The sequence below is a fragment of the Acyrthosiphon pisum genome, chromosome A1 (genome assembly GCF_005508785.2).
Source record: "Acyrthosiphon pisum isolate AL4f chromosome A1, pea_aphid_22Mar2018_4r6ur, whole genome shotgun sequence".
Lineage (NCBI taxonomy): Eukaryota > Metazoa > Arthropoda > Insecta > Hemiptera > Aphididae > Acyrthosiphon > Acyrthosiphon pisum.
The window spans coordinates 134,918,462-134,931,149 of record NC_042494.1 but is presented as its reverse complement, the minus strand read 5'-3'; the positions used below and the strand labels follow the sequence as shown (position 1 = coordinate 134,931,149).

The window sequence follows — 12,688 nt, the reverse complement described above, 5'->3', positions numbered from 1 at the left end:
TTCAAATATAGAAATAACTTCAGGTTAGGTTAAGTTGAAATTTTTTTTTTCATTTGTGAATCGACGACGCCGCGTAAAATGCTTTTGCAGTACTGCCACGCATGAGGTGGACAGATGCAATTTCGTAAGTCGGTACCTACATCCACTGACTGACCACTGTTGTCGAACATTGAATAGCCAAATGTTTCGGTTAAAGTCATCGTGGCACAGGACGGATGGTGACTCATCTCACCGTCAGCATTACGTAAACAAATCAGCATAACACTGTCTCCATGAGCTACAACATGTCCTATTATAGTGCTTAGCACTGTGCGGATGACCGTGGAATCTGTGAACACACACGTACAAATCGATATTTTCAGTGAAGTGGGAAGAAATCGCTCTATATTACGGTACAAAATACTATATAACACTAAATAAAACTATTATAAGTACTCAATTTTGGGCTGCCAGGTTTGTCAGCCAAATATGATGAGGTATTCAAAATTCAAAATACCAAGCTCCGTCTATTTTTTAAATATAATTCTAAACTTTAAACCTTGAACTTAACTTTCAATTTCAAATATTTATATTATATAATATCCGTTTTTAAATGTATGTAAGTCAAGTTTTCATACAATCAGATACGTTGCTACTAGATTTTGACTTAGCAAATAATCCATAAAATATAATAGGGATTCCGGTACGTGTATACGTACTATACCTAATAGTGCTTATACCCGTTCAATATAAAACACGATAGTAAAATGGTGACTTATTTAAACCCATTGGTTGGATAATAATTATAATAATAATAATAAGTTTATTTAAGCAAAAACAATATACATTTACATAAACATATTAGAATAAATACATATGACACAATGTTTGCAACTCCCCTTTAAGCATAAGCTCGCTATTTATTAAAAACTAATAAATAGCGATTAGAAGGAAGTAGACGGTAACGTAAAATATAAAACTGAAACTGTGAACGTTCTAGATCAACGAAAAAATCAATTAAACTCTCAGAAGATTTTAAATGTATCTAAAACGTCAGACTTTTCATAAAACCAACATAGAATATACTTCAATCAATAATTTGGTATTTACTATTTATAAAACAAAATTATACAGTGTTCAAAAAGTTAGGTAACGGTCATTAGACTTATTAGGACTGATAAACAATAATATGATATTATTAATGAATAAATTAAGTGATTAAATATTTTACCTAACTTGCAGCAGTGTAACTTTATATAGGTAGGTAGGTAGGTATACAAATATGCAAACAGTAAAAAAGCATTTAACATTTTTTGAACACCGCGTATTTAAAACCACATTCGTCTTCATTGCGCATTAAAATAATAAACAGAACTATAAGACCAAACTCTTAAATAATAATAATGTATAAGTAATACAAATAAACTGTCATAACTGTATAATGTTTCTATTTAATTTTTATCGAATACTTATCAATATATGGATGATATAGGGCATTTCATTAACATGGATGGATATTAAATAATTGGTATTCTTTTTCTGTTTTCGTGGCATTTTTGTTGTTATTCGTTATGTCTTTTGGATTTGAGATTCTTAATGGTTTACGAGATTTTTATTAATCATGGTGCGTCTAAATGTCGAGAGTCGCATTTTAGTAGTCAAAACGCATTATAAACACGTGGAAATTTCCGTTCACTCTTTTCACCGCAGCCAGGGTGAACGTATTCCCGATATTTTGTTTTACACTCAAATCGGAGAATATAATATACATGAGTATAAGACATTAATACATATATATTTGTAAAAAAAAAACTACTTTAAAAAAGTTAGTTCTAAATAGTTTTCGTCCATGATTATGAAAGACACTATACGTGTATAATCAAAAATGTCACAAAATCTTATTAAACTTTTTTTTTTTATTTCAATAATCATAACAATGTTAATATTTATATTTTAGTATTTTACAATACTTGCATATTAGTGATAGTCGATAGATATAAAATATAATAATTAACAATGGATTATGATAACTGAATTACGATAACTTAGACTACCTACTTTAATCAATTTTAGTATCCATGATACGGGAATTAATAAGTGTAATCACGTCAAAATGCTTTCAATAGTATTATCATTGTTTAAATAAATTATACATTATATAAGTATTACCTATGTATACCTACGTATGTGTATTTTAATATTTAATAAATTGTATTGTATTATTAGTTATATTTTAAACAATTATATCTGTGAGTTTTGTTTATTTTATAATTTACAGGTTAGCTTTTGTCAACCATTTGACCATAAATAATATTATATATTATATACATTAGATTTTATCGATTTTAAATCCATGAACATTGATAGTAAAACCTATAATAAAAATATAGTCGACATATTACTTGGATAATAAAATATCTATATACTGTACAATATTATATTACATTATTAAAAATGATTTTAGTAATATTAATTGAATTCGTGTTCTTTCCTCATATTTTAAATTTTAGATATTATAACTTTCTGGTGCAAAGTCCCGAAACTGACCGATTACGATATCGGTTTTATCAAAATGTTCATCCAAACGAAGTCTCAGCGTCAATTATAATGCAACGGGAAAAGATTATTACATTTTAAATTTAAATACTTTATGCGTATACCTAGTGATGCAAATTTTCATGAAAATTTATTTTGGTGAAAATGTTCATGAAAATTTTTTAATTTATCATATTAATTTCTTATCAAATAAATGTTTTGATATTCTATAGTTGTAATATATTTAACCTTCATAATTATATTTTTAAATATGTAATTTTATTACCATTTACGCATTTTAATATAATTTTGGTATTATTCTAATGAACATAATACAGTAAATTCAAAATACAAATCATTAAATATATATAATATATACCTATATCAATATATAATATTTAACTCGGTAATAAATGTGCATTTTTATCTTTTATTAAAAATGTTGTATTTTTACTTCAGTAAAATAAAATCATTTTGAATATGATAATAATCATTTATAATTATGAATGTATACCTAATCGTTTTGTTACAATAATTGATTTTTCAATTTTTAACGGAGGTAATTTATTGTTTGAGTCACTTCCTCAATTTTACCAAAAATTATATTTTTTTTTATTATAAGTGTTTTGTTTGACTCTGACGTTATACTTGTTACAATGTAAATAAATATGAAACAGTAATTTTATAAAGTATTTAAATATATTTAAACTTAAAAATTAATTAATTTAAGAAAAGTACTTTTTAAATTTTCAGAAATTTTCAATGAAATAAAAAAAATTTTCAATTGAAAATTTTCAAGCTTACATCTTTACGTATACCTATTTGAAATATAAATTGATAACCTAAATTTATTGTATATCTATATTTTAGCTATCTAGTGCAAGAGAAACGTAGATAAACATTTTTATTTGTGCACCTACTTCACGCATTGTATAGTAACCTACATTAACTATCAAAATTACTAAGTACCTAAACGGCTATACCTTTAAAGTAAACAGTTAATCGACTGAAATAATTAGATAATTTATTAAAGATACCATTTACATAATAGCTTGATAATATTAATTTGTGTACCAAAAATTATATGTTAATATAATAATTACATATTTTGTTTAATTAAGTTCATTTTAGAATTGTACATGATATGATACAACGCTATAAAAAAAAATCATAATTATAAATATACCAGATACCTAGTTACAATCAAAACAATGATGATAGAATTCCATTTATTATTATCGCAATCAATATAAATTTTATTTTATTTATTGTTATTAAATTAATAATTATAATTTTAACTATTTAATAATAGATTAATCTTTAATATATATATATAAAAAAAACTAACACAAATATTGTGAACTGTGATAAATAAAACTAAAAGACTAGAGTTGACTTTGTTTTGTTTTTTGTTGTTGGTGTTATAGGCTTTTACCAAGGCTGGTCATTAAGAAGTTAAAAAGTTAAAGTTAAGTTAAAAAGTTAATTTAATTTAAACTTTTTAACTTAATTAGTTACTTTTGGCTTTTCATTAACTTAACTGTTAACTTACTAAACTTCTTTTTTAATTAACATGAAATTAACGAATTAATTTTTCATTTAAGAAGTTGAGTTAATTTATTTTGTTTTTAATTAAATTATATTTTACTATTTCATTATATTTCTTTTTCATGTAAAAAAATATGTATCGTAAATTGTTTAAAGTTAAAAATGTATATCATTCGAATCTAGCTTATATGGAATTACTGTACTAAGTATATACATTATAATCTATAATTTAGTTGGAAAAAAATTAAGTACATAAAATTGGTGCATATTAACTTAACTTAACTGAGTTAAAAAAAAATCATTAACTTGCCCAACTTTAAATTTTACCTTATAGATTTTTAGTTTTACCAGAGATTGCCTTTCCAAGAATTAACTCCAAATTCGCCTATGACGGCGAGTTCAGTGATTTCCTAGACAGCATTTTGTAACGATAATATTATAATAGTATTATAATAACGTTAAACTAATATTATTCATGAATCTAATGTTATAATAATATTATTAAACAAAAAATTGCTGTCTGGGTTATACCCTAATCGTGCTGTACCGCTGCACTACCAACAAATTGTTCAAAGCGAAAAAATAAAAGTTGTTTTGTATTTCATCGGACCCGCTGGATTTAGGTAGACCACGCGTAAAAATCTCTACCAAAAATATAATATATTATAATATTCAAGATCAAGAATAAATATTGTCCAAAAATTTAAACGTATTACGACGAAAGCTAACGCGTCCAACTATCAGCTGTATACTATTCTGATCAAACATCAGATGTGTATTGGTCACTCACTTTCACAGTGTTCCGAGCGCCACGTTTAAAAGTTTTAATTTTTCCAACCACTATTACAGCAACAATTACTTTCAATTATTCTTTAATAAACATTTCGATAACACAAATAATGTACCTGCTCTCCGGAATAATATTAAACATAACTTAGTACTTGCTATTTGCTAATACTTTTGAAACATATAAATAATAAAACCTAACATTGAATAAGTTGCTGAATAATATTCAGGTGAAAAATTAACTTATTCATTTGTTAATACAGTAGACGCCGCTTATAAGACTCATGGATATAAGGTTCAGTCGCTTATTAGACTCAAAATCGTCTGGAACGGTCCGGACGTATCCAAATACATTAAAAAAAAATCGGTTATAAGACTCAACACTTCGGTTATAAGACTCAAGTTTCATAAAATAAATAGTAGAAAATAAACTTTTTTGGTTATAATTTAGAAATAAATTGGTGTTAAAAAATTAAATAATATTCCTGTTGATTATTTCTAGTTTCTGTTGGTACCTTATAACCAGGGCTAGGATTTATATGCAATAAAAAATTGTAATATATGCATTTTATAAACCAAAATATGCAAAAATATGCATTTAATTTTTTATAAGATAAACACTAAAATATAATTACAAAAAAAATATTTATTTATTAAAATACATCAGATTTGTCTTTGATATTTTTATATTAGTTAGGTTAACTAATTTCAATGTACAATACGAATATTTTCGGAATATTGGAACAAAATAAAAAACAAACTAAAATTACAAATTTTTTTCAAAATAAATAATAAATAATAATAATTTTTTATTAATGTATAATTTTTATAATATTTTTATATGTACTTAATTATAATTTTAGTTTTTTATCTTATCAGGATTATTAAATTTATTCAATAATAAGTATGTAATATGTAATATGTGTTAAAGTATTAAAATTGAAGCAAAATATGTAGTAAAATAAAATTTATAAATACGTATTAAATTTTTTTTTTTACCACTTCGTCTATAAGATTCATTCGGTTATAAGACTCACTTTGTGCTGGTCCCAAAGTAAGTCTTATAAGCGGCGTCTACTGTAATTTATATCCAACCTAAGTCTTAAAACGGGAATTTTCAAAATTATAAACATTTACACATATTATATTTTAGAACAACTTAGAAAAATATATATTTTATTATTTTAATGTGCCTATAGATATCCAATAATATATTATAAATAAAAATCATAATTATGATCATAAAGTGAAAATATCAAAACCTTTTTCCCAATGTCATCAAACTGAGATTCTTTAAATGTAAAACCATGTGAACTGAGAAGAAAAGACTCAATAAACAGCAATACTTATATATTTTTGGATTTTGAGTAGAATGATTTTCATATTTTTTTAACACATATTTTGAAAAAAAGAACTTGTTTAATAAAATTAATAATTACATAATATAGGTATTATGTAACTCCTTATGTTTCAAATAATTGTATTAGTAGTACCTACAATAATATAATACAAATGTAAGTTAAGATGATAAAATACCCAATTTTATCGTATATTAATATTATAGTTTAATATAATAAAAAATATTTTTTATAGTAATAAATTGTATAAACTATTGCGTTCGACTAATACACACGTCATGCTGTACACCAAACATTGGAATGAAAATAATATAATCCACTCAACAATCTATACTTAAATATAAATGGTCTGAAAAATGTTAAGACAAACAACAAGGAACAAAACGTTCAAATTACTTCAATCACATATGTGGACAAACTGTTTTGAGATTAAATTCTCAGCTGGATCAGAGTGCAAGTCACGCCCTACATCCGTGTAGCCCATGTCGACTAAATGCTGCACAATTTCGGCCAAGCATTCGGTTGCCATGTCGCCACCCAACGCAAGAAAGTAGTCCACCGGGTCGTCGCTCGTCACTAACGAATCCAGTTCATCGTTTTTTGTGCGCAACAAAAACGGCAGGCCAATCATCGTTTTGGCGAACGCGTTGACGGTGGTCGCAGCCATCTCGGCGTCAATTTCTGCGCGGCCAGGGACGCAGACGCCGGGCGGGACGGACACGGCCAGTGCGGCGCAGTAAGTGTCCAGCAACTCGTCCCAGTGCATTTCACGCACCCGCTGAGTGGTAGACATATACAGGAACGATGCCAGATCCAATGCTGGTGACCCGTAATGTAGCATAAAAAAGTCTACGGCTAGTGCGTCGTACGGACGTCCGTGCTCGTCGTACTGGAACATCAAAGTTTCGCGATGCAAATCGCCGTGACATATGACGGACAATGGTTCTCGGCCGTTTAAGGTCTGCATTAACGTGTTCTTGGAGTCATCGAACAGCTTGTTCAAGCGGCGTATGTGCACGTGGTCCCGGTACCTTTCCCCGTCTCGATCCAACAGTCGGTCCACTCCTCGTTTACCGCACTTCTTAAAGATATCGTGCTGAGACATCCAGTGCCTGTTCTCGTCGAGCTGGATTTTATGAAAGTTTTTTATGACATCGTAAATTCTACGAGGACCTTTGTGTATGGCAGTATACGAAAGTCCATGAAACCTGAACGAGAATAGAAGGTGTAGTTGTAGATTTTATTGACAATGTATAAAATTATTATATTGATAATTATTAATTATTATTACTCATCTCTTAATTTTTACTTTAATCGCAAAAAAAGGCTTTTGTGAACATAAAAATAAATTCTATAAATATTTCAGACAAACTTACTTTGCTATCGTCTGAAGCGCGATTTTTAAATGGTCGAAGTCCAAGAACACTTTGTCACTACCTACTTAAACAATATCCTAATGTACTAACGTTTTCGATAACAATTAAATCATTTGCATAGTATAATGCATTTCCATAGTATAATGATCTAAGTGTAAAATGAAAGCCTGTTTTCCTATTCGTGATAACTGTGAACTTCAACTGAAAATAATATGACACGACACGTTCTCTTTATCTTGAATTATTCTTCACTGTGCATCGTTGTGTTTGACTGTCTGAGCTTTGAGCGTAGTGTTATAGAATTACTACATTAAAATATTACTATAATAATATTTAGTATATAAACTATTCTAATATCTTTTTTGTACAATTCAAGGTACTTTCTTATTATGTTATTTATTTATTTATGTATAATAAACGGGTATTAAACCTTTTAGCAATTTGAATAATTATAAGTACAATTCAGCTTATCTTATAACAGAATTTGGATACAATAAAGAAGTAAAAATTAATAGTACCAATGGTAATAGTTAACAGCTAAATAAGAATAAATATATAGTACAGTAAAAATCATTAATTAATAATAAATGGTTACAAAAAAAAAAAATTTTATGTTTGTGCGTATGACTTAGTTATTATAAGCTATAATTAATATATAAACGCACAGTGTGATACATTATAAGCAATATAGATATGCAGAATGTTTTTATTAAATAAACCATCATGTTATCAAGCTTTTTACATAATTTAATTTAATTGTACATATTACAATATTGATTTAGCTTAGATAATAATATTATTATGTTATGCTTTACAATTTCCACTGATTAAGTTTATTTAGATTCCGAATATCTATAAGTTTTAAGTATACGGTATATCTGCATAAAATAAAGTTTACCCCCCCCCCCCCCCCATAAAAACTGTCCAAGTTACGTCCATGACTATGGTTCATAACAGCACTGATGTCGACGACAATCTGAGCTATTTTCAAAGGCTAGGAATACGATAATATTGTAGCTAATTTTATTTGCTAGTTTTTGATGCCTACCATAGCAGAAAATCCAACTTCACATTTGTATGAAGACGAGATTGGTAGTAGTACTTTTATTGTTTCAGCTGAAACAATTAAACATGTTTGTTGAAATAACATCAAGAATAAAATTATTCAATTTATATGTTATGTCCTATAAAATAATATTAATAAAATAATATTGACAAACATATAATAAGAATACCTAGACTCATTCTTTACAGTCATCAACATGATATCTTTAAAATGATAAACCAAGAGAAGAAAAACATAAAGAAACAGCAATGATGAAATATTTTTAAAGATTATAAGCAGAATGATTTTTTATAATTTTTTAAATCCAAATTTAAAAAAAAAAGCTTTTAATGCATTATACAGGTACCAAACTCAACAGGTTTAAAATAAAATAAGTTATATAATATAATAAAAATACTTTACAATAAGATGTACAATTGTTATATTATAGTGGCAATATACCTAGTTTTATCTTTATTAAATAGCACGAAAAAATACAATAGGATTACAATTTATTGCATTTATTATTACGTGCATCTGTTGTAGTTATGACTTAACTGCAACACATCAAAAAATGGAATGAAGCATAAATTAATGAAATCATCAGCCTATACTTCCATGTAAATAATCTAAAAGTGTTCATAGCTCAAATTTGCTCAACTACTAGACAAACTGTAATTTGAATTTAAATTCTAAACTGGATTATAATATTACACGCCACGTACCACATCAGTGTAGCCCATGTCGACTAAATGCTGCATAGCGTCGGCTAAGCACTCAGTTGCCATGTCACCGCCCAACGCCAGAAAGTAGTCCAACGGATCATCGCTCGTCACCAACGAATCCAGTTCATCACTTCTGGAGCGTAACATATACGGCACGACAATCAACGCTTTGGTGAATCCATAAACGGCAGTCGCGGCCATTTCGGCGTCAATTTCGGTGCGACCAGGGATGCGGACCCCGGGAGGGACGGACGTGGCCAGAGCGGCGCAATATGTGTCCAGTAAGTCATCCCAGTGCGTCTCGCGCAACCGCTGAGTGGTGGATATGTACAGGAACGATGACAGGTCCAACGCAGGTGACCCGTAATGTAGCATAAAATAGTCTATGGGCAGCACGTCAAACGGACGTCCGTTTTCGTCATATTGGAACATCAAAGTGTCGCGGTGGCAATCAAAGTGGCATATGACGGACAGTGGTCCGTGGCTCTTTAATTTCTGCAATAGTGTGTTCTCTGCGTCATCGAAGAACTCGTACAAGCGGCGGATGTGTGCGTGGTCTCGGTACCTGTCCCCATCCCGTTCCAACAGACGATTAATCCCTCGTTGACCGAACACTTTCAACAGGCCAGTCTGCACTATAAATCTCCCGTTGTACTGTGATTCTTTGATACCAGTGATGATGTCCTGGAATCTGCCATAATCTTTGTGTTTGGCAGTATACGAAAGTCCATGAAACCTAACGTTAAATTAAATACAATTTAGTGACCAGCTTGTTCAAGATTTTATTATAATAAGTAAGTTACGAACACATATTTGTCGATAAAAATATTATATGTTTTTAAATAACTGGGACTATGCTATTGATCGACGGTTAATTATTTAGCCTGCAGGGAATGTTTTATTTAGATTCAAGCTTATGTGTTTTGTGATTTTATTTATATTTCAATTTCAGCATAAAACGTTCAATTTACATTTTAAGTCAATTACATTTATGAATGCTATTGAGATACCTAGTGAGTTTATAAACCGAGTTTGTTTAGAAGTTGGAATAAATTTCTATTATTTTTTTTTTTTTTTGGGGGGGGGGATCCACCATGATATTTTTGAGCAGGAAAATGACTTGACTACCAACCATAGTTAGAAACATTTAATAGTAAAACATTTAATCACGATGGTACTTTTGAAAGTAAAAATTAGAAAATGTTTGTAATTATTAAAACAAATCGAGTAACAATAACAAAATTAACTCAGCAGAAAATTGTTTGTAATCCCTTAAGGAAATAACATAAAGACTTACGATTTTCACCAAACAATAATTATATTAATTGATATAATTTTCATAACTATCTTTCCAAGCTTTAAATAAACATTATTACAATATGTTTTTATGATTTTTTGTTTTTTGTTTTAGAGTTCTTATTTAAATCGCAAAAATTAAATTTTCTGAGTTGAATTATAAAACGTGATAAGTGTAACGTGCTAAACTAGTACTTTAGTTGAATTTATGGAAGTATTTTGAAATGATTTAAGAAGATGATGTCACAATTTGTATTTATTATACTCAAATAAATAATCATGCAAAATTATTCTAAATCCAAATGATTAATTTAATTAAAACTGTAAGTAAGCGAGTTGTGACTAGGTATTCAGTTTTAGTGACTGTTTTTGTTGAGGCTGGTTGCTCATCTGATGAACACTTGTCCATCAGCGTTCCTCGTTGGGTCAGTCTGTCTCTTCTATACTTCTCACCACCGTATATGGTCAACCTGCGGTTAGGCCTAACGTGAGATAGTCACACGCTTTTGCACACAACGGATATTTATTGTTATTGTGCATTTGTGGTGTTATTTAATATAACAGCACAATTTCTGTATTAGCATATTAAAAGATATTTATATACGTAGTTATATATATATATTGACGCTCGCCGCTCATGGTCACGCGCTCGATATTATTAGCTACGCGCTGTATACGCGGTATCGTCGCGCTACTTCTACTACTACTACACACGTACTGTATACGCAGTGTCATCGATATTATTATTATTAATGTTCACATGTATCGCAATTATATTTATATTTACGCGGCGGCGCGGCACATATTATATATGATAACGTACATATTATTATGCTATTTAGATAGGTATTTGGTCAGGTAGTCACAGCTCGCTACATAAGTATTTCAGGTAAACTTACTTTGCAATTGTACGAAGTGTGGTTTTTAAATGGTCGAAGTCCAAGAACACTTTTTCATTACTTAAACAATATCCTAATGTACTAACGTTTTCGATAACAATTAAATCATGTGACATAAGTTCATCACATTTATTACGACCATAAAAAAAACGTGGTACAAAAAGGGCATTTGCATCATTAACTGTTGGTCCCCGGCACTCCAATAGGAACGGTATAATCTTTTCGTAAAATATTAATTCATTATTGAATAATAAGTCAGATTCAAAAAATTTGCGTAGTACAAAATCTTGAAGTTTTAACTTGATAATTATGTTATGATGAGATCCATCAGATGTTGTAACATCACAAAATATTTTTTGGTAGCACCATTCCTCCTCTCCAGTCATACAATTATATAATTTTAACGACACTAATTTACAATTTTTCCCGAAGTCAACTTCACTGACAATTGTCTTTAATTCTTTTTCAATGTTCAACTCCATAACTTATAATCGGTATGTTTCAATATTTGACGTCTTATTTGTATGTTATTTGGTTGAGTACTAATCATTTGGACAATTTACAATTGAATTATAATTTCATAAAAAATCGTATATACTTATTATCTTTAAACCCCGCCTCTAAAATCACTTATCACCTCACTTATTCATTAATACGTTAATATGCAGTATAATATAAGTTATCAATATTATTTGTTTGTTATATAATTTTTGGTTTTGTATTCACAGTAGTTTATGCCTATATTTATTGATAAACAAGCAAAGTAAAGAAAATTTGTTTAGTGGTTGCTGATATTTGTGGTTCATTTTTATGGTTCAATATTTTAAGTGTTTTCATGCATACGGTTTATTGCGTAAACGTAAAGTCGGTTAACAGAACACTATTCATTTTTCTGTTAATGTTTGGTAGCCATTGCAACTGTAACGTGTGTAATATTATGCCACACGAAATCGTTAAAAAAAATTGTTATTACTAATTAATTGTTATAACTAATCTATATAATACTAGCTGATCCCGTGCACTTCGTTACCCGTTAAATGTACAAACTGTATATGACTCAAACTTTGTTCAATGTGTTATTTAATATTCGGTGTGTGATGTTCTAGATTTATCTTAACTTTTCTGTTGCCCAGGATAAAAA

General features: G+C 28.9%; 2 protein-coding genes across 2 annotated transcripts; both read right to left on the bottom strand.

Annotated features, from left to right (window-relative positions):
- Positions 1–6,337: 6,337 nt before the first annotated feature.
- Positions 6,338–8,492, bottom strand: LOC103309166. Its single transcript, XM_008183952.3, has 2 exons — positions 7,583–8,492; positions 6,338–7,414 (listed from the first exon to the last, which is right to left on the bottom strand). Exon 2 carries the CDS (start codon positions 7,309–7,311, stop codon positions 6,604–6,606), a length of 708 nt encoding a protein of 235 aa, XP_008182174.1. The 5' UTR covers positions 7,312–7,414; positions 7,583–8,492; the 3' UTR covers positions 6,338–6,603.
- A 116-nt stretch (positions 8,493–8,608) lies between these two features.
- On the bottom strand, positions 8,609–12,135 carry LOC100575630. The gene is made up of 3 exons (XM_003243876.4): positions 11,548–12,135; positions 9,353–10,088; positions 8,609–8,698 (listed from the first exon to the last, which is right to left on the bottom strand). Exons 1-3 carry the CDS (start codon positions 12,027–12,029, stop codon positions 8,687–8,689), a joined length of 1,230 nt encoding a protein of 409 aa, XP_003243924.1. The 5' UTR covers positions 12,030–12,135; the 3' UTR covers positions 8,609–8,686.
- Positions 12,136–12,688: the final 553 nt, after the last annotated feature.